This window comes from Seriola aureovittata, chromosome 6, assembly GCF_021018895.1.
Source record: "Seriola aureovittata isolate HTS-2021-v1 ecotype China chromosome 6, ASM2101889v1, whole genome shotgun sequence".
Taxonomy (NCBI): domain Eukaryota; kingdom Metazoa; phylum Chordata; class Actinopteri; order Carangiformes; family Carangidae; genus Seriola; species Seriola aureovittata.
In genome coordinates this window covers 4,921,334-4,941,843 of record NC_079369.1, presented here as the reverse complement: position 1 = coordinate 4,941,843, position 20,510 = coordinate 4,921,334, and the positions used below count along the sequence as shown (strand labels likewise).

Here is a 20,510-nt window from a genome sequence, read left to right as displayed (position 1 = left end):
ATTTTGAGAGAGAAAAACAAGGCGGCGCAGTGAAAAATCCATCACCCATAAACAACATCTGACAAACAAAGTGCCCACTTTGCCCAATGCTGCTGTTGCCCTGAAATGTTTTTGTTTTTGTCTCACCTTTCGGCATTGCACTGTAATGCTCCATCGCTGTCTGCTCTCTTTCTTGCAGCAGCTGCCCTTGCGCTCCCCCTTTCCCTCCTCCCTTTTTTTTCCCCAACCCCCTCAAAATCACCTTTTCTTTTCGAATCAAGTTCGACATCTGGAGGAGGAAGAAGTCCCCGAAACTGCTTTTGTTCTGTGTCAGAACGGATTTCAGACAGGCTGAGGTACGACTCAGGGCAGCTGCAATGATTTGTCCTAAACAGGGTGGATTTTAGCAGCAGGGACCGACTGAGGAGGGCGTTCACAGCTTCTGTTTACATTTAGGATTCCTCAATTAGGATTTCTGCCTCAGTGTGCCCAGAACTGGAGTGCATCCAAATCTTATTCCAAGTCTATAACCTATTAAGTTTTGGAATAAATCACACTCATCCCACACAAAGAATCTTTGTCATCTCATTAAAACATTTTTATCCACACTCCCCTGACAAATACAGTAGAATGAAAAACTGAAAAGAGAAGATTTGACAGCATAACATTTTTAGTGATATCAGCGTAGGTGCTGTAATCCAGTGGCATATTCAGACTCTATTCAATAAAGGGACCCAACAGTAGGGCCCACACTGGATTATGTCAACTTGAGGCCTAAACTCAACTGTAAATGGTGCAGATCTCTGACAGTATTTGACCAAAAGGGTCTAATAACTAGGGGAAAAAAACAAACATCAGGGCTGCACAGCCGAGCGGTTTATTTCCAGTGTGTATCACCCCTCAGAACACAGGATGCCTTTACATGCAATGTGACAAGACTTCCTCTATTCTTAACTTCTGATTCTGTGGCTGCTGGGGTGGAGGAGGGCAGGGCTGGGGCACGAGGGTTGGGGCGGGGGGGGGGGGGGGGGGGGGGGGGCACGGGTGTGGGCTCCTGGCATTGGTCTGACGTAGGAATGTCTGACAAACAGCTTCAGCCTCAGCCTCTCCGCTCCGCGTCCGTGTGCCTGCAAGACAGCACACAGCCATCTGCTGGATCCCCCTCCGCCATCACCACCACCACCACCACCACACCCCAGACCCTCCACCCTCCCACCCACCCCCTCATCCGGATGCTGCTATAACCACTGACAATGCAACAAGCTAATTAGGAGATTTACTGTGCTAATTACACATGCACAGAAGTGTTGCTGGAGATTTCTATTTGGGGCTCGGCTCTGTGCACAATTTCCCCTCGATTAAAGGCAAATGTAGCATGTAAAACTGTGTGATTGTCTTTTACACCCCTGTGTGATGTTGATTCACTATGACACCCGACAGGCAGCTGGAATGGCTGAGGGCCACCTGACTTCCGAGGGCTGTAAGAAAGAGATGTGCTCCAAGCCCCTGCAACCAAAGTGAGAAATGAGTTGTGCGTTGAGCTGAGGGGATGCTAGACTGGAGATAACACCCACAATCCATAACATTCTGGTCTACTTTCTCTGTCAATTAAGAGACAAGGAACAAGACGACTACAAAGGCAACAACAAGCCTACAGTATGGAACGCCCGCCCAACAAACCCAGCAGCTTCTTTTTGATATCAAAGTCAGGTTTTACTGCAGAGCTTTTCAAAAGTTGCATTGAGCCCCAAAGGAGGAATAAAACAGGTATCAAATTTATTCTCAAGAAACGGAAATGGCAGTGTTATTTTGAGTAATATTCCCCTGAATCTTACACTATTAGGTACTTAAAATACTTCAGGTGAACAAAAAAAAATCTGTGACTTCTATTGCTAAACTCTGTGACCTTGTTCAAGCTGAAATGAACACAGTAAAAAAAAAAAAAAGCAAACTCCTTTAGCTGCTAGTTGCTCCCAGCTATTTGCTAACTGATAGCTGTTTGGTGCTGGGCAGTGTCACAGTTCATTCATGCATTCATTCAATCTCTGCCAGCTTTTTAAAAAAAATTTTTTTATTACTAATTCTCTGTCATTTCAGACCCTGCCACGCCCTCCTGCCCTGCAGCAACCCCCGCTTTCCCACCTTTCAGTCACCCGACTTTTCCCAACCCACCTGCTCACCAGGTTCTCCTCCCTAATCAGCTCTTAGTATGTGTAACAGCTCATTTCCACTCATTCCCAGACAGATTGTGTATTGTGCCTTCCATGTCGTGCCCTCGCTTTTGTCTGCTTTTGCCTGGTAAATCTGCCAACCTGTTAATGACCACTGCCCACGCTTTGACTTTGCTTACTGTTTGCCCTTGCCTGTATCAGCCTGCTGGGCCTTAATAAAGGTGAACTGTTTTACCAGTGTCTCGCTACAGAGGCCTCCTAAACCTGAGAGTATAAAAACAGCTCCTTCCTGTGATCTGAAAGAAACTAAAACTCTGTAATGCTGAAGAAAACCTGCAGAGCTGGGTGGAAACTTTCTCTGGGTTCGTTACTATGATTGACATTGTTCACATAATTACTTGATCCATTGCTAATAGAGTCGTGTGTTAAAGACCTTAACTTGAGCCCACACAATTAATGCAAAATTAAGGATTTAGAACAAAGATAGAAAGCTGAAAGCTTTTAAATGTTTTAAGTTTAACTTTTTCTTTTGCTGATTATACGATTGAAGGGTCGATACATGCTTGGTGAATTTTCTTACCTTACAGGCCAGCTGTGTCCTCCTGCTCCCAGTGTTTATGCTAAGCTAAGCTATGCAATTTCTGATTGTAATTTAATGGACAAATATGAGTTGATTTTCTCATCTAAAATGTCGCATAAAAAAAAGAAGCAAATAATTTAGCGTTAGAGTGTCTTATATGTGCAGTAATTCTACCTCTAACCAGAGCTAAGTGTACAGCCATTTAAAGGCTGCAGTAGCAGCATGCCTCCTGATGCCTTTCTGCCTTATTACTGGCAAAGGCCGAGCAGAACAGCAGAAAAAAAAAGCCTTGAAGCCCACAGGGTCTCTAAATATTAATGAACCTCTCCCTCGCGCGGGAATAGCAGGAGCATCTCCTTTTCTTTTCTCTCCTTTATTATGCCCGTTTGTTTAATTAAAAGAGTGTGTTTTAGGGAAATGAGCCGCTGTCGACAGCCTCTGGGGAGATTCACCAGGACGTGAGCTGCTGGCATTTAGATGGAGAAGCCGGGTGAAATTGATCAGACCTGAGACCTGGTGGAAAATTGTATTGTTTTTTAAGCCATGTACAACTAATTAGCCGGGGTGTGACAATCTGATCATTTAGATATAGGAGAAAAATAAAGACAGCTACATGTAACAAAATAATAAAAAATAAAACCAGCATGTTCGTGCTTTTTAAACATCTTTAACATGAAAGCATTATGCTATACAACTACTCATGAAGCGACTGGAGGATGTAAGGAGGAGAAATGTAGTCCAGCTGCATAAAAACATGGCCTTAGGCAGCTTTTAAGCCGCGCAGTCCTTCATCATTAATAAGAGCGAGGTATCAGATAAGCTCATCTCTTCCGTAACAATAACATGAGTAAACAGGACTTCCTTTGGCAAGAATCATCCTTGACTCGCTGTTATATCTTCCAATTTCTCCATACTTTATCCTTTCAGAATCCAATTCACTTCAAGGCTCGACATAAATGAGCCCGAGCCTCAATTTGAACAGATACAGCAGACATAGAGCTTTTTTATTTCCACTATATAACACTGACAGGTTTGTGGAGAATATGACCACACTCGAATCCCTGTTTTAATTGCTTTTCAACAGCGGTAACAAAGGAGTAATTTAGACCACATACAATAGCATTCTCAGCTGGCCTGCCCTAGTTATTCCAAAAAGAAACTTTTAATTCAAAGTGCTGTGTAGATTAATTTTCTGATATGTTAAACATTGTTCTGCATACTAATTGACACCTTTTTTTATTGTGCAAAGCAAGTCTTTTCATGGAGGCGTAATTAAAAGGGCTGGCGAGGCTTTTATGGCACACGTTAGAACAGAAATTAGCCAATTACCATTTCTGTTTGAGGGGTGAAATGACCATCACAGCGCCTGACTCCCTTTTATGTGTCCCACTTAATGGTTTTTTAAACCCCCCCCCCCCCCAAATATTTAGTATTCCAAGGCAAAAGAGAGAGACGGAGAACTCATAACCAGGCCAATATATCTGTCCTCAAACATGTGCAGGAGTTACATTACAAACGCAGAATTTATTTTTATGTATTTGTTGATTCATTTTAAAAGAAATCCACCAATTTTTTTGATTTTCAGCCAGTGACAGAATTATTCATCGTCTCTCACTCAGTCATGTTACAGGAGGCACTGTGGCACAAAACACTGTCCAGATGTCTGGACCGTCAACCTCAATAAAAACAACTTGTAGATCAACTTTGGATGTTACTACCCATGGCTTTCTAAAATAAGATTTACAATGTTTGTGGCTCTCAGCAGTCTCCCAGGAGAGGAAGAGTACTGTCTGTGGTAGGTGGAGTAATTGCACCACCCTGTGGTTAAAAGTGGGTGCATCAGGTAAAGAAGGAGACCTTATTCAGCCGCATGGAGTGACTGAATTTGAATTGAGAGCAGCTAAAATCAGCAATACATACAGAGTCCCCTTCCACGCTTATTGTCATTTGTATGTTTGACCTTCACTGCGCAGGATGATGTACGGTCTGTGCAGAGTTTCTCTGTTCTCACCTTAAATCTCACTTTAACATGTGAGCAGGATTTTGTGACGCTGCAGTAAAGTTAGGAAGCCAGTTGTGGTCCAATGTGCATCTTACACAAATGTGATGTGGAAACTTGAAACCTCCTGTGCACATATACACTGCAAATGCAGTAGGAGACATCTTGTTTCCAGCAGCCGAATTATCTGCAGAGGTGCCCTCCTCTCCGTAACAATCACATCAGGGAATTAAAACTAGTAAATGAATATAGCAGTTACATTTTAAAAATCATTGGACACAGGACAGGACTTCTGCAGGGAGCTGAGCTGTCTAACATTTGCCTACACTAACTCTGATAACTTAAGATCCAGATGTCTGATGACTAAAATCGCCGACCCATGAGCATAGGAGAAAATGGACAGTGAATGCTCGATATTTTACATGTCTAAATAAGAACAAGCAAATTTCTAATTACAAGTACTGACAAGAAAATGTTGTTTACAATTAATATTAGAGGGACAATTCTTGGTCTTCTTCCACTGAAGATCTCAATCTCTGTGAGTTTTCCCGGACCTTGAATTTTTTTCTTACATGTTTACAGCAGATAAAGATCTAATAAATGGCTTCGAGGGATTTTACTCTGGCTGCCCTTTGGACATTCCTTTGTTTGTTTTCATGTAATCCCTCCTCAACCTCAAACGCCTGCTCCCTGAACAATTTAAATGGATTATGACAGTTAGGAAGTTGCGTGGGTAACTGCCAGATCGGTTTCCCAGACACGTCAGCTCCTTGTTGGAATAATGTAACAGTCAGATTATCTGTAAGGTTGTGGGATGGAAATGCACCACAGAAACACAGTGACTGCAAACGGCTCGACAGACAAGGAGACATTTCTGCTCTTCTGCCTTTTAGCCACTAGATGTCACAGTCTGACCACAGATCTCATGTCGCTCATGACGACAAACACAAAGTGCAGAGAACATTGTCCAGTTGTTTTGTCGTGTAAGAAGATTGAAAGGTTTTTTTTAATAGTTTTAGATGATTATGTAATGGAGCATGTGGCAATGAGGAAATAAACAGCTGAGGGATTGTCACGCTATGGCCTGTAGAAAGACTTCAGTAGGCCCCAGAACACTGCATTATATAGCTTGCGTTGTATGAAATGTACAAACATGGACCCCTTTAGAGAAACGCCCTGGGGATCCTGCCAAAGGGTCAGCAGCTGCAGTCAGGCCAAAAAAGCAAAGGACGCGCACACGCAGGATGTCAGTCTGCATGTCGTGATGGTGGACTGACAGGGAGGAACAGAGAGGGGATTTCACACAGGTGTGGAGCAGCGCAGCTTCTTGAATCACTTGTTCTGGAGGTTTCATTTCACTACCGTTTCAGTTTCACAGAGACAGAGTGAAGCTTGTTTACTTGCTTGTATTGTTCCTTTGTTCAGGTTTGTCCTCTCTTCTGACTGTAACACACACTAGCTGTCTCAGTCTCAGGACATCTGCACTCTGGGCTGGTTTCCACTGAACGAATCTTGGTTTCTTTGGAAATTAATGGCACTACCAGGGGGCTCATTCCTCTTCTGCCAGCCTAGATCCGCTTCTCTGTATGTGAGCTCACCCTGATTTCACAAAGTGCCATGGCTTTATTCTGTTTCAGAGTCCTTCCACAATTAAAAAACAACAGATGCCTGTTCGTCATTAAAAAATATTATGTTCAAACATTATTGGTCTGTGTTATGCTGAGCACACAGTTACACGTTCCCCATGCTTCATATACCAATTGTCATTCTCATAAAGAGCCAAATAATTATAAAGCACTGCAGAGTTTTCCATAATCAAAGTGGAAAAAACCTGTTTCATTCACCTCTCCGTCTGCCAACATATTAACCTATCAGCTATTGGCAAGAAAAAGTGTGAATTTCTTCTGCTATTTTGAGCTTTGACAACCCCGTCTGAGGGAGTACTATACAGTAATAATGCTTCCTTCATGTTAAGTTTTCTGTAGCTTTACCTCATAAATAAAGTCACTCTTTTGTCTCACAGCAGTGCTTTAGAGTGCCTTTATTTTGAAGGTATAAACTTGTTGGGCATTATTGTATGTTATGCTTTCTTTTATTACCTGCAATGTGTTTTTTAACACTGTAAAGCATTTTATAAATGTGTTGGTTGGTTATTCAGGAATTATTTTATGTTAAGCTACTGAGAGAAGTGAAGACTTTTCTCATGTTGGATGACTGGCTTGTATGGGAGCAAAGAAAAGCAGCTGTACTAATAAGAATTTCTTTGTTGAATTTTTTGCACCACTAATGTATTGAGTCACACTTGGAAAGTATTTTAATCAGAAAATTCTGTTTCTCGTTTTTTAATTTTCATTCATCTTTAAGTTTTGCAATTTTTTCTTTTGGTTTCCAGATGATTGTTTCCAGAGATCTTAATTTTTCTTTCTTTTTTTCTTTTGTTCAGATTATTATTTTTATTTTTCTTGGATCACGTTATGGACAGAAGAGAACATTCAGGAATTGGTGGATTTTAATGTTTGTCTAAATTTCACTGGTCCAGTTTGAGCAACTGTTTCATTTGAATCTTTTGATTTGAAAAAATATAAGTTGAATTAAGTAGGCTAAACCGAAATTATGTTTCAGAAATGAAAAGATGGGAACTGCATAAAAAATATATTGTTTTTAAATCATATAAATTCAGTGTTGTTTACATTTCAACAGTAAGTATTCAGCATTACACCATTCTAATTATAATGGCCTCTCTTTGGCTCCACAGTTGTCTTTCCTTTGCGTGCAACCGCATCAACCTCATCATTCTCTGACAGATAACCGCCACCTATCAAATCACCTTTCTAATTTCAACACAACATAAAACTGTGAGCAGCAGGGTTCAAACGTTAGACCTGTCTTGCTTAAGTGTCCTCAAGCATAGATTGATATTGTGCTGCTGTGAAGGGAGACAAGTGAAAACATATCTGAAATATCATACGCTGTCTTCTCATGATCTCTAATTAAGCCTTCAATGACTGACCTACTTCAGTCTATGAACAATGACTCTTCCTGTTACCTTTTCTCAAAGTTGTTGAACCATCTTGAAATGCACAGACTTGTTTTCAACGAACCAGTGTTGTTTGCTGAGTAAAGTAAAAAAAAAAAAAAAAAAAAAACCTTGGCGTCCGCCAAGATTTTTCTGTCTTGTTTGGACAACTGCCAAATGCAGTGACAAGTTCACTAATGAACTACATGCCTGAGTCTGATACATTATGGTAAATATATCATATGCACGGCATATACACCAAATACAGTCAGCAATAAAGATGATGATAGCATATGTGTCTATATGTTAGCATAGCTTGATATGCCCCCAGACCAGCTTCAATGTTCCTTTGTATAGTGTCCTTGTAACATACAACAACTGTATTGAGATCTGGTGACTGTCAGAGTCATGCCATATGATTCATATCATTTTCATACTCAATCTGCATCTGCATTTGTTGTATTTATTTATATATAATTCTTCATTTTCTAAAGCATTGGTATCTCTCTACAAAAGATGAACACAATTAACTAATAGAATGAATAAAGTGATCATTGCTGGATAAGAAATTATTTTTGCCGTTTAACTTTTATATTGTTTGATCCTTTAAATGCACATCTGACTCAAGAGCTTGCAAAGTTTTACCAGAAACGTGTGTGTGTGCTGACACAAAGAGAGCAGACACCTGGAAACAAAGTGAACAAGCTACAACATAATAATTACTGTTTGTTTTATTCTATCGAGCAAACCTGTTTTAACAAAAACAAATCACAGGGTGATTTAAGGCCCTAGATGACACAGGATACATCCTTTAAGTTCCCCATTGCAACAACCCTGTAAATACTGACAGCAAAACCCCAATGTCCACAAAGCAGTTACCATGTGGTATAGTACAGCAGCACATTATGTAATATGCTAACGGGAAACAACATGCCGATGCATTAGTAGGTGGATAAGACATATTATTATTGGCAGTGGTGAAGGAAGTATTCAAATCTGTCACTCAAGTAAAAGTATTAATAACACACTGTGACTGTGATTATATTATATATATATTATTAGATTATTATTACTCATTTTACTCTTGTAGGTTGAGGTGGAGTTATTTTTTGACGATTTTATATGTAGGTGCAGCTGATTATTATTCTTACGGATTAATCTGCTGATTGTTTTCTTAATTAATCGATAAATTGTTTGGATTGAATTATAATAGTGAAAAGTGGCCATCACAACCACCCAGAGCCCAAGGTGACACCTCTGTGACAAGAATAAGGTGCAAAATCCTCACGTGTGAGAAGCTGAAACCGTGAAACGTTTGTATGAAAAGTTAATTAAACAATGAATAAAATGTCCTTTTAATGTTACGACTAATTGATTAATCAACTTGTGCACACTAATTCATGAGAAAGCAGAACATTTTCTAAGCTGTTCTTGTAAAAAATCTTGTAAAAGTGTAAAGTGGCGTGGAAAAGATAATACTCAGTAGCCCGTGCTGTTGGTGAAGCAGAGGTCCACGGTGGTTTGGATTCTGGGTCTGGTTCTCCACTGAACATTTGAACCTCTGAGAACAAATTGTTCTTGTTGATGAGAATGGTGTTCAGTGTGACTCAGTGTCACTAGGGGGCGCACGACTTGTTTATCACTCCCATACACTCACCACCAGTCTGAATGTGTGTCTTTCTCTCACCGTGTGCCACTTTTTAAATCCTGTTTGACTGTGTGTGTTTTTTGTTTTTGTTATTGTTTTCGTTTTTCGGGCTTCACAGATGTTAATTAAAGTATGGTGAAAAAGTGGAAGCTTTTTTTCTTCTTCTTTTTTTTTTTTACTGTGGGGGTGTTTCCCCCCTTTTGTTATTCACCAACAGTGAAGCCAGTGACTCCCACATGTCCTCAACACGGACCGATCACGTTTTCTTTTGGCCAATCAGAAGCGGCGGGGATGCTCTGCAGCGCTATAAATCCAACGTGGAAGCAGTGAAGCAAGTAGGAATGAACAACAATAGACACCTTCACAGCGACCACTTATCTGGAGACGCTTTTCAGCTTTTAATTTTTTTCTACACTTAACATAAGGTAAGAGCGTTTGGAAGTTTGCTGCTGGGTTTGTTTCCTGTTCGTGTGCTGCTGAGACTTTCTCTGTTTTAACCTGTGGTTTCTGTGTTTACATTCCTCGGATTTACGTGATCGTTAACGTCACCGGGTGCTAAAAGTTGTTTTCACTTCACTTGCCTTGTATGAGCCTTTTATTAAACATTTGAATTAGAGCAATAGAGGAGCAGATTGTTGTCTGAATCCTTGACGATGTTGTTGCTGTTGTTTTTTTTCTGTCATAAAGTAGTATCTCCCTTGTTAGTAACATTCAGTTTAACCTCTTTGTTCTGCGCCTCATGTGATTGGATTATCTTTTTTGTGGGTATACCATTTTAACTTGTGGATCCGGATAGAGTGGCTCTACTACTGTGTGATGCTTAGTGTGCCCTTCTTCACTCTGTAGGTCTTGGGGTCAAGAAAATGGCCACCTCAGCAAGTTCAAAACTGAACAAAGCTGTAAAGCAGCAGTACATGGACCTCCCTCAGGGGGACAAGGTCCAAGCCATGTACATTTGGATAGATGGCTCTGGAGAGGGACTACGCTGCAAGACAAGAACTTTGGATTCTGAACCGAAGACGATTGAGGGTAAGATCTGGCTCCGCTATGGTCAATAACAGCGTACAGGAAAACAACGATTAAATACAGTTTTAAGCTTCTGAAATAGATCATTGATATCAGTTGTTTTCCTGTGTCAGATCTTCCTGAGTGGAACTTTGACGGCTCCAGCACCTACCAATCAGAGGGCTCCAACAGCGACATGTTCCTGGTCCCTTCAGCTATGTTCAGGGACCCGTTCAGGAAGGACCCCAACAAGCTGGTGCTCTGTGAAGTGCTCAAGTACAACGGGAAGCCAGCAGGTGAGCAGAAGATGAAGAAACCCGAGCGTCGTTGCAGTTAAAGCTGTCTCGTACTGTATGGAAGCTAACTTCTGATTGCCGTTCCAACAGAAACCAACCTGCGTCACACCTGCAAACAGATCATGAGGATGGTGGAGAATAACCACCCATGGTTCGGTATGGAGCAAGAGTACACTCTCCTGGGCACAGATGGACATCCCTTCGGCTGGCCCTCCAACGGCTTCCCAGGTCCACAAGGTGAGTGTCGGTTTTTTCTGGCTTGTCTCATTGTTTACTGACAAATAATACGTTAGAAATAGTAACGGCCAGCGGAGTGGTAATACTTGGTTTCCTTGCTTGATTAGGGCCGTATTACTGTGGAGTGGGAGCAGATAAGGCATATGGACGAGACGTAGTGGAGGCGCACTACAGAGCCTGCCTGTATGCTGGAGTTCAGATCTGTGGAACCAATGCTGAAGTCATGCCAGCTCAGGTACTGTCCGGCAAAATGCTTCTTTTTTTCAGTTGTCAAATAGTTTAATAACCATTATTAATCAGTTAATGATACCGCCTGTGTTGTGTGTCAGTGGGAGTTCCAGGTCGGGCCGTGTGAAGGTATCAACATGGGGGACCATCTGTGGGTCGCCCGCTTCATCCTTCACAGGGTGTGTGAGGATTTCGGCGTGGTGGTGTCTTTTGACCCCAAGCCTATCACAGGGAACTGGAATGGCGCCGGCTGCCACACCAACTTCAGCACGAAGGAAATGCGAGAGGATGGTGGACTGAAGTAAGGATGACCTTTAACTGTATACAGTGGTGTGGTTTTGAATTTCTTGATTTTTGAGCGTGATCCTAAGCCCATCTGCTCCTCGCAGGGTCATCGAAGAGTCGATCGAAAGGCTGTCAAAGAGACACAGGTATCACATCGGGGCCTACGATCCCAAAGGCGGGCTGGACAACGCCAGACGCCTCACTGGTCATCACGAAACCTCAAACATCGAGGAGTTCTCAGCGGGCGTGGCCAATCGGGGCGCCAGCATCCGCATCCCTCGCTCTGTGGGGCAGGACAAGAAGGGCTACTTCGAGGACCGCCGTCCGTCCGCCAACTGCGACCCTTACATCGTCACGGAGTCTCTGGTGCGCACGTGTTTACTGAAAGAAGAAGGAGAAGAGCCCACAGATTACAGCAAATGAACAATGCGAAACAAACAGTCATTTCCAGTACTGTATTTAGCTTTGTGTCTAGTTCAGGAGCATGGATTTAAATTTTTTTTTTTTTTATTTTTTTTTACTTGACGGATGAAACAATGAGGTGTTCCTGCATTCTCTGTGGATTCAGTTGTATGCAGAAGTTCTTTGATAACATAAACACTGCCTTTCTGTCAGCAAGGCGTTCTGTCACGGTAGCTGATCATTTGTATAGAAGTACATTATTGTAATGATTTTAACTTGTACTAATAAACTGTCCAAGTGCAGCAGGAGATTGCTGTAGATCTTGTACCTCTGACACAAACGATCCCAAAGGCATCTGAATGTTTTTAGCAGTCCTTGGCCTCTGTCATGTGTAGATAGTTAAGGTCATTGTGTAAGCCAATCTACTTTTCTATGTTTTTGTTTTTTTTTAATTAATGCATGTCTTGTTTTGTTTTTTTTCACTTGTAAATGTGACTTGCAAGAACTCTTTAATAAACAGCTAACATTTTTACATCTGAGTTTGTCGGTTTAATCCAAACGTTTCCTGGTGTATGTTATATTCTGACAGAAACCAGTTTTGTAACATCCATACTGTCAGCTGATCTGAATCTCCGAAATGTGACCGGCGTTAAGGGAAAAATGCGACTGTAACACTAAACAAATGGTGCTTAATTAAGACAAGTGAAATCCACATCCTTCTACTTATTCAGACAGCTGAACAGACCAGAGTGTCGTCATTAGAAAATCAGTATGACGTCAAACCGGTCAAAGGGCCTGCGAACAGATTTATCATTTACCGCCCAGGTGCTGACAACTTGCACGTGAGCGCACAGACTTTTGCTGACTCTTCGGGAGCCTTGCTCTTCTACGGCACATTTCAGTCCAAAAATAGTGTGTGTGTCTGTCTGGTATGTTTTGACAAAAGCCTGGATAACCTATGCACCAGCTCTTAAAGTAGGTCAGGAAAGTAAAGGGAGGATGGGGAGTTCCAAACAAAATCTGTCTGAAGACTTGAAGTTAGTTGTATCATATGCTGTAACGCTCATTGTATTGCATTAGGTGTTTAGGTGACTATCACAATTTAGTAATTAGAGCTGAACTTGTCACATTTATAGAAGAACAACTGTAACTGATTATTAAAAGGCAGATTTTTTTCTTTTTTTTTTTTTACTTTTCACATTAAATTGCACATGCTGTGCTCTCCTACAGTGCTCCTCACCATGTTGTTTTTATTGCAGTCAAACTATCTGGTTCAGTGTTGTGACTATCTCTAGTTTCACTTAATTCATACCATGTTGTACGGTTCCTTTCATTTCGAAAACTGCAAAAAAACTGGATGTGAAGGCAGGTTAGGGTTTGGGTTAGATGATGCAGTGAATGTACGGTATGTACAGTATGTATGGAGCTGGTGAGGGCGACTCATTCCTCACGTTCAGCCTAAATGTTAGTTTTGGGTTTTAAAAAACCAACTTAGTTTCAAACTTTTTGGTGCCGAGAACAGTCTTAAATGGATATTTATCTTTACGCTGCTTGTTTTGCTTGCAACATGTTTTCGTAACTTGTTCTATTGTGCAGAACTCAGGTCATTGTTTCCTCTACCCGCCTCCTACAGGGTTACCACAAATTATTTCAAGTTCTAATTTTCATCACTGCTCATCATGTTCTCCAGGCACTGTTATCCATTCGTTTCACTCCGACGTGAAAATGAATTTGCAGAGATTTAAAACAGGCCTGAGTTTGTTGGAATTTTAATTGTCCGAAAGGCTGCGTTCTTGTTGTCCACTATGCATTAAAATGAAAATATAAAATCACTGACAGAAATAAAAGCAGACATTGTTTTCAAATTACTGCTATTAAATAACTCTATCATATTGTGCAACTTAAGTAAGTTTATCTTCGAATGACTTAACCTTCCTATTTAGGAATTTATCCTAAATTTAACATGAAAGAACTGAATGAAATGATTTGTGTTTCGTTTTTTATTTTAGTCTAAAGGTTATGAACTGGGATCACTGGTGTAAGCAGGGTGACAGGGTGACCTAAAGAAGCACTCCAGTAAAAGTTGCATCTGTCTCTTGTACAGTTGTGACCTTCAGTGAGACGTCACAAAGACTAGATTTAGTTTTCTCACAGGTAGCCGGTGAAGGAAAAAAGCTGTGGACATGTTCATTGCGCGGCCATGGGTCAGTCATGGACAGATCTTTATGAGCGGACGAAGAAAAGCTAAGTCTGAAAAGTATTTAGTGCTTGAGGGAAAACCATTGTCTGCTCGGGTGACCCCAGTGTTAGTTTCATGCCATGCTTTACTCGCTGATCTGTACAAAATTATACCATGACCAAGACCTGACCGTGCTCCGCTCTATTAAACCTGGTGTAAAGGTTCATGAGGGGAACACGTGGGATATAAAGGGTGCTGTAGATCTAAAGCAAGTTACCTAATCGCTTCATTCAGCGAGGATGAAGGTGTGTTTGTGTGAATTATGACAGCACACCAGAGGGTCGGGGACGGTTTTCCTTATAAGGGCATTCAGCTTGAGTTAAACTCAGCCTTCACTGAAGTTTAATTGAGGTGAGATGTTTAGAGAAGTTTACTTTGTCATGATCAGTTCCAACTAATATCATTGTCGGAGTGATGACGACAGTTTGTACCGAATTAAATCAAATTTGGAGATAAGATGTGGCGTTTGCAATCAAAATGAAACTACAGCCGAGCTTATTTTAGTTCATTTCCACAGAGGCACTAGATAACAGTTCTGGTAAATGCTCTGTATTTTTTTTCCTTCTTGATTTAGCACATTTGCGATTAAATAAACTGCAGTTGTAGCACGTGTAGCGGTATTTGCTTGCAGCGATGTGTTTGACATCAGTCTGAAAACACACCAAATTCAATTTGGCTCGGAGTCCACTGCCACAATAAGAAGTCCAAATCACGTTGCGTTGGCCTCCTTAAATTACATCCACAAACTGAGCTCAGGAAATGTTACTGTACACATAAATGCCTCTTGCAAAGAGACATATCAGACAAAATCCTAGCTGTGCAATTGGTTGCAGATTGAGCCCAATCGAAATGCCTTGTATACGTGTGCACATACTGTACTGCATATTTTACTGTTGCACAACCCATTCAAATGTTCCTACTGCATTACAAGTTGTCGCCCCCCCCCCCCCCTCGTTTTATCCTGTTACTTGATCCCATTGTTCTGTTTGTAGAGAGGGGTGTGAAAGTGTGTGAATGCGTCACCTAAGCAACAATGCAAGGATAAATGTTGATTTTTCAGATAGGATAACCTGGGCTGATAAACTGGACCAAATGGGACGACTCGTGAAGAAAAACATAACGCCTTGAGCCTCGTTTCCATGGCAGCCGGAGTCTAAGCTCAGGCAATCTGGTGTGTAGAGGAGAGGCGGGGGTGGTGCTCCATATGAGCCTATTACATAACAGGCAGGTCAAGAGTAGCTTATGTATAGTGCACAGAACAAAGAACATAGTTTACAAACCACAACTCTGCTTCTTGTTTTAAAACAATGCCCAGAAAAGTCAGTGTAGTATCGCATATCAAGACACACTACATAATCTCACTTTGACCTTTTCATCACACAACACAGACTATTCATTGTAAATAAAATGGTATCTGAACTGCAATTCAATCAGAGGCTCTAAACCTAATCAGATATCTTGAGTCCAATCAGCAAATGAAGCACCATCCTTGGCTGCCTTAGGTCTAATCTCATCACATGAATACAGTTCCTTCTGTTTTGGAGGGCCCCGGCTTTCGCTGCTATCAATACACTGGCTATGATTCGTCCCCACCCCCAACCACACCCCCACCACCCACCACCCACCCATCAGCGCATCTCGGGGACATGTATCGCAAACCGTCCCAACGTGGCTGTCCTAATGGACGGAAACTTGAGCAGCTGTGAAAGCAGAGTTGCACAGTCAGACAGGGAGGTTAGAGGACACTGGACACAGGAGCGTGGACAGAGATCAGACCACCACCAATTGTGACACACGTCATCAGCGTTTCAAACAAACACGCAGCACTTTTATGATGAGAACTGTACTGACTGTCATGATTAAATCTGACCTTAAAGCCTAGATCTTATTTTTTACTGATACAAAGTACAATACTTCGTCCAGCTGGATAATGGGACACAGCAAGGTTAAAGTCAGGGTACATCCAAATTAAGCACAAAAAAAACTCTGTGTGCCTGTGTCCTATTAGGTTTGGCCATTTTGCTGCACGTGCACCACAGCTGACCCGGTGATAAGAAACATGAGAGAGCAGGAGACGGAGAAAAAGCGACAAGCCTAAAAATAAGCTCCATGCATTTCAACATACAGAACATCATGTAAACGCGGGGAGACATTCTCAAATCATGGGATGCACTGGACAAATAAATGATTGGCACTGTCGTAAATTTAAAGTGCTGCAATGAAATCTGTCATGCTTGAGATGCAGGGATAGAAAAAATAAGTCTTAAAGGAATAGTTTGACATTTTGGGAAACAAGCTAATTTGCTTTCTTGCTAAGAAAGTTAGATTTCATTTAGTCATTTAGTCTCTGTTTTGATACCACTGTCTGCATGGTGAATTTGAAGGTGGTTAGTTTAGTAGAAAGACTGGCAAGAGGGAGAAAAGCCAGTCAGCTTCACAGTGACAAGACGTCAGGAGGTCACTGCATTAGGCCAAGCAATGTCAGCACACAAGTCCACAACTTTTTTTTTACACTTTGGTTTTTGAACAGATTAAACGCACAAGATACACAGTTAATCACGTGGCATTTCCAGGTTGAAGATCTTAAGGACATCCGGCAATTAAGATATCACTTCACGAAAACAACAGAGGTGTCAACAAACTGGTAGCTGCAAAGCCACCTGTATCAGTTACATCAGCTAATTTAAAGGGAGATACACATGGGTTCCCCTTTTTAATGAACTGCTGCAAAGATCTGCAAAATGCTAATTGCTGCTACAAGATCAGCAGTCAGAGTAACCATCCTTGGAACACAAAGTTTTCTTGTTTTCACTATTTTGCTGACACTACCTGAATGCAGTGTAGGTGGGTGTTTTTACCTTTGGACAGGGCTAATGTATCTGTTCCCCCCCAGTTTCCAGTCTATATGCTAAGCTAACCGCATGGGGAAAATGTTTAGCTAGCTTACTTGCCAAGGGTTACAAGAGAAGGTATACAGCCAACAGCCACTTAGCTTAGCATGAAGACCTGGCTCTGTCCTAAGGTAACACAATCTGACTTCCACCAACTCTAATTAACATGTCATATCTCATTGGTTTAATCCATACTAAGGCTACATCCACACGAAAGAAAATAGTCTGGTGCATCACACCTTTTTTTACATCACTGTCACAGTTTTTGTATGCATCAAATGTCTTCGAGGTAACTGGCTGCTGGCAGTTAACTAACCAACATGGGAGTGGCATTAATCTCGTGTTAATCTTGGCAGCGAAGTGCATATACGTATTATTTACATACATGCTACGAATAGCATATATGTAAAGTAAGATGACCTGCACTAAAAGTCATTGTAAACATGAGAAGTTGTAAACATGGGTCAAAGTTTCACCTGTTTTTCTGCTCAGCGTTTTGCTGACAAGACCAGGCTAGACGCTCTTAAAGAATTTTTTTCCTCCAGTCCTGTTTTGCTGAACTCCCCTGGTATCAAGTTGCCTATACACAGCGGGGACAAAACGTTCTTCTTGTGTGTGTGCGTGTGTGTGTGTGTGTGTGTGTGTGTGTGTGTGTGTGTGTGTGTGTGTGTGTGTGTGTTTACACATCTACAAGCCTGGGATTTACAAAAGTGTAAAAAAGCTTTGCCTTGTTTTTTCACATAAGAAACAAGTCTCTATCCTGCAGGGCGAATTCACCAGCAGTGTACGCCCCCTGCGACCATCTTTGTTTTCTTCACAGTCACATATCTGAATAGAATTTAAAAAACATCAATCAATCACTGCTGCTAACACATTTGTATTAAATAAATCTAACGCACACCCAGTTTTAACAACTGATTTTATTTTACTTGGACTTTCTTTCGGGACAGTTTGGTTCCTTGGTACTCTTGTTGCGTTTTCTCCTCCCCCACTGTCAAATCCTGTCCTGCAGTTTACGATCCCCCATTCCACGGCCTTCAGGAGCTGTGAAGGCAACACCACCCCCATCCTCCAGCCACAAAGATAATGGAATTTCACAAAGGTCAAACAAGTAAGCACAGGGTGAGCAAAAACCGAACAGAGCCGTCCCTGTGCAACTAGAACAACACAAAAAAATAGTCAAACAGCGATTCGGAGAAAAGGTCCTGTGACAGTCGTGCCTTTCTTCATGGGAATTTTCAGGAAAACATATTTTATGGTATTTAAGGGATTTTATTAAATCCAAAACGTCATGATATGTTTTAAGCATTCAGTTCCACAGTGGCAGTCGAAGTCTTAAACCATGTCAACAATCGTGTCATGCCCTACTGATCTTCACTGAACCACATGCGATGCTTTCCTACAAGAAAACCAGCCTGGAACAAATTTTCTAGTTTGCATCAAAGTATGAGGTCAGCTGAAGACAGGATGATTTAACGCATCATTTGGTTTTTGCAAACTTTGGCAAGTTTTGATGTACCTGTTCAAAAGATTCAGATTCAGAGATAGAACATTGTTGTGAGTGTCCACCTTCATATGAAAAACCCAAAAGAAAGATGTAATTTTGGAAAATTTGCCCTTTTGAGAAGATTGATACCACCATTTTTTTTTTTTTTTTTTGAAGCTTCAGCTGGGGAAGCGTTACCTTACCATAGCTTAAAGAGTGGAAGCAGGGGGAAACAGCTCTGTCCTCCAAAATCCACCAACCAGCACCTCCGTAGCTCACTAATTAACACAATGTCACAGTAATAGTCACGCATAATGCTGTAGAGATTTTACACTTCAGCTTTTTTACAGATTAAGTAAAAGAGATATAAGATGTCGAGTAGTGAGCATTAGAGGTGTTGATAAGTGTTTGGTTTTTTTTTTTGGTTTTTTTTACCATGAGACAGGCTAGCTGGTTCTCCCTGCTAAACTAAGCTGACCTGTTCTAATGCCCTTGGGTCACGTGTTTGGAAACTCACCTAACTATATTGAGTTTCAAAACACTGAGTCAGCTGGTTTGGAAATATGGAGGGGGTCTGTTGGACACTATATGAGGGACTGCACCTTTAAAAGTACAGCTAGTTGTATTTTAAATGAATGCGTATATGTGGACTAACACGAAACAACAGCTGAATCTAAGTTTGAGTACTTGCAGTTAACAATCTTATCTGCTATTAGAGAATACCCTTGTCCCACAAATTGGATTAGTTATAAGTGCTCTTGCATTTTACTGTAAACCTTTAATGACACTTAATTTCAAAAGCAGCTCAGACTTGGGCAAGCTCAGTCATGCCCTTAACTGACGAAAAATTAGATAATTAGCTGGTTTATAAAGAGTAAAAAAATAAAATAAAGTGAAAAAGAAGGTGTGATAATGTGCTATTATCATGTGTGTGATAATAATTTTAAATAGAACCAGTCCAGAGACTGAGAACAAAGAAGGCAGGAATTCTACTGGCAATGATGGTGCACGTTGGGAAATGTAAAAGCTCAGAGTCCCATCATTCCTTTAACTCGCCTCCACAGTTGTAATGATTTATGACAAACATGAAAGTGCAGCAAGGTGAAGATGGAAACTGATCATCAACTTGGAGCCCCAGTTCAACACCCTGTGTCAGCAAACACTGTCCTTCTAAAGTGATCCCGTCCCAGTACTCCCATCTCACTGTGAAGGCAAACAATACTCACTTTTTCTGTGAGATCGGACGAACAACATCGCGATTAGTTTTTCCTTTGAAAGCTTCACCGTCATTGTACTGTGGAAAAAATACAACAGTTTCCTTTATTGGGACTTTTTTTTTTTCCATTATTTTGAGAGAAAACATAAAAGTAATCAGTTCTGCTGCATTGTTAGTTTTCTGAGTAGATCAAAATAACCAGTGATTACATCTGATCATTAAGTCATTGTCTTGAAGACAATTGTTTTTTTCTCTTGTTTTATCCACCTCCTGTGATTCTATTGGCCACAATGTGCGGATATAATTATATAAAGTAAATAGTGTGCAATTTTATTTTGTTTAGTAATTAAAAACAAAATATATTGGTTTTTTTTTCAAGAAGCATTGGCCAAAAAAAGACAAATCTTCACAGTGATGAGAAGAAGAAGTATAACTACATCAAGTCTGCACTGAGAGGTACAACATGGGTCGATGTTCTGTAGGGTACAATTATGCAACTGGATGCATAGCGAAGCAAATCCAACAATTTCCACTGCCAGAAAATGTCGTTCTGTGGAAAATTCCAAAAGCGGGTATGTTCTCAATTAAGGCTCCACCATGAAATTCAAGACCCACCCCCAGAATGACTCTGCACTTTTTTCTGTGCAGTGTGCCGGTGGGTTAAGTATAAATCAATGAAATATTCATTCATGTTTCCCAGGATGCACAGAAATCCAGTATTGGTGTAAAATAAAGATTTTAAATGAATGAACAGCATTAAAATGAAGCTCAGACTTCTCAAGTTCAGTGTGAGGAAGGATGCACATGTCTTCTTTCTTTGAGGTAGTCATGA

At 41.0% G+C, this 20,510-nt stretch overlaps 1 protein-coding gene across 1 annotated transcript; it reads left to right on the top strand.

The window, feature by feature from the left end:
- The first annotated feature begins 9,660 nt into the window (after positions 1-9,660).
- On the top strand, positions 9,661-12,378 carry glulb (glutamate-ammonia ligase (glutamine synthase) b). The gene is made up of 7 exons (XM_056379586.1): positions 9,661-9,818; positions 10,240-10,422; positions 10,533-10,694; positions 10,785-10,931; positions 11,039-11,166; positions 11,261-11,460; positions 11,549-12,378. Exons 2-7 carry the CDS (start codon positions 10,257-10,259, stop codon positions 11,865-11,867), a joined length of 1,122 nt encoding a protein of 373 aa, XP_056235561.1. The 5' UTR covers positions 9,661-9,818; positions 10,240-10,256; the 3' UTR covers positions 11,868-12,378.
- The last annotated feature ends 8,132 nt before the right edge of the window (positions 12,379-20,510 follow it).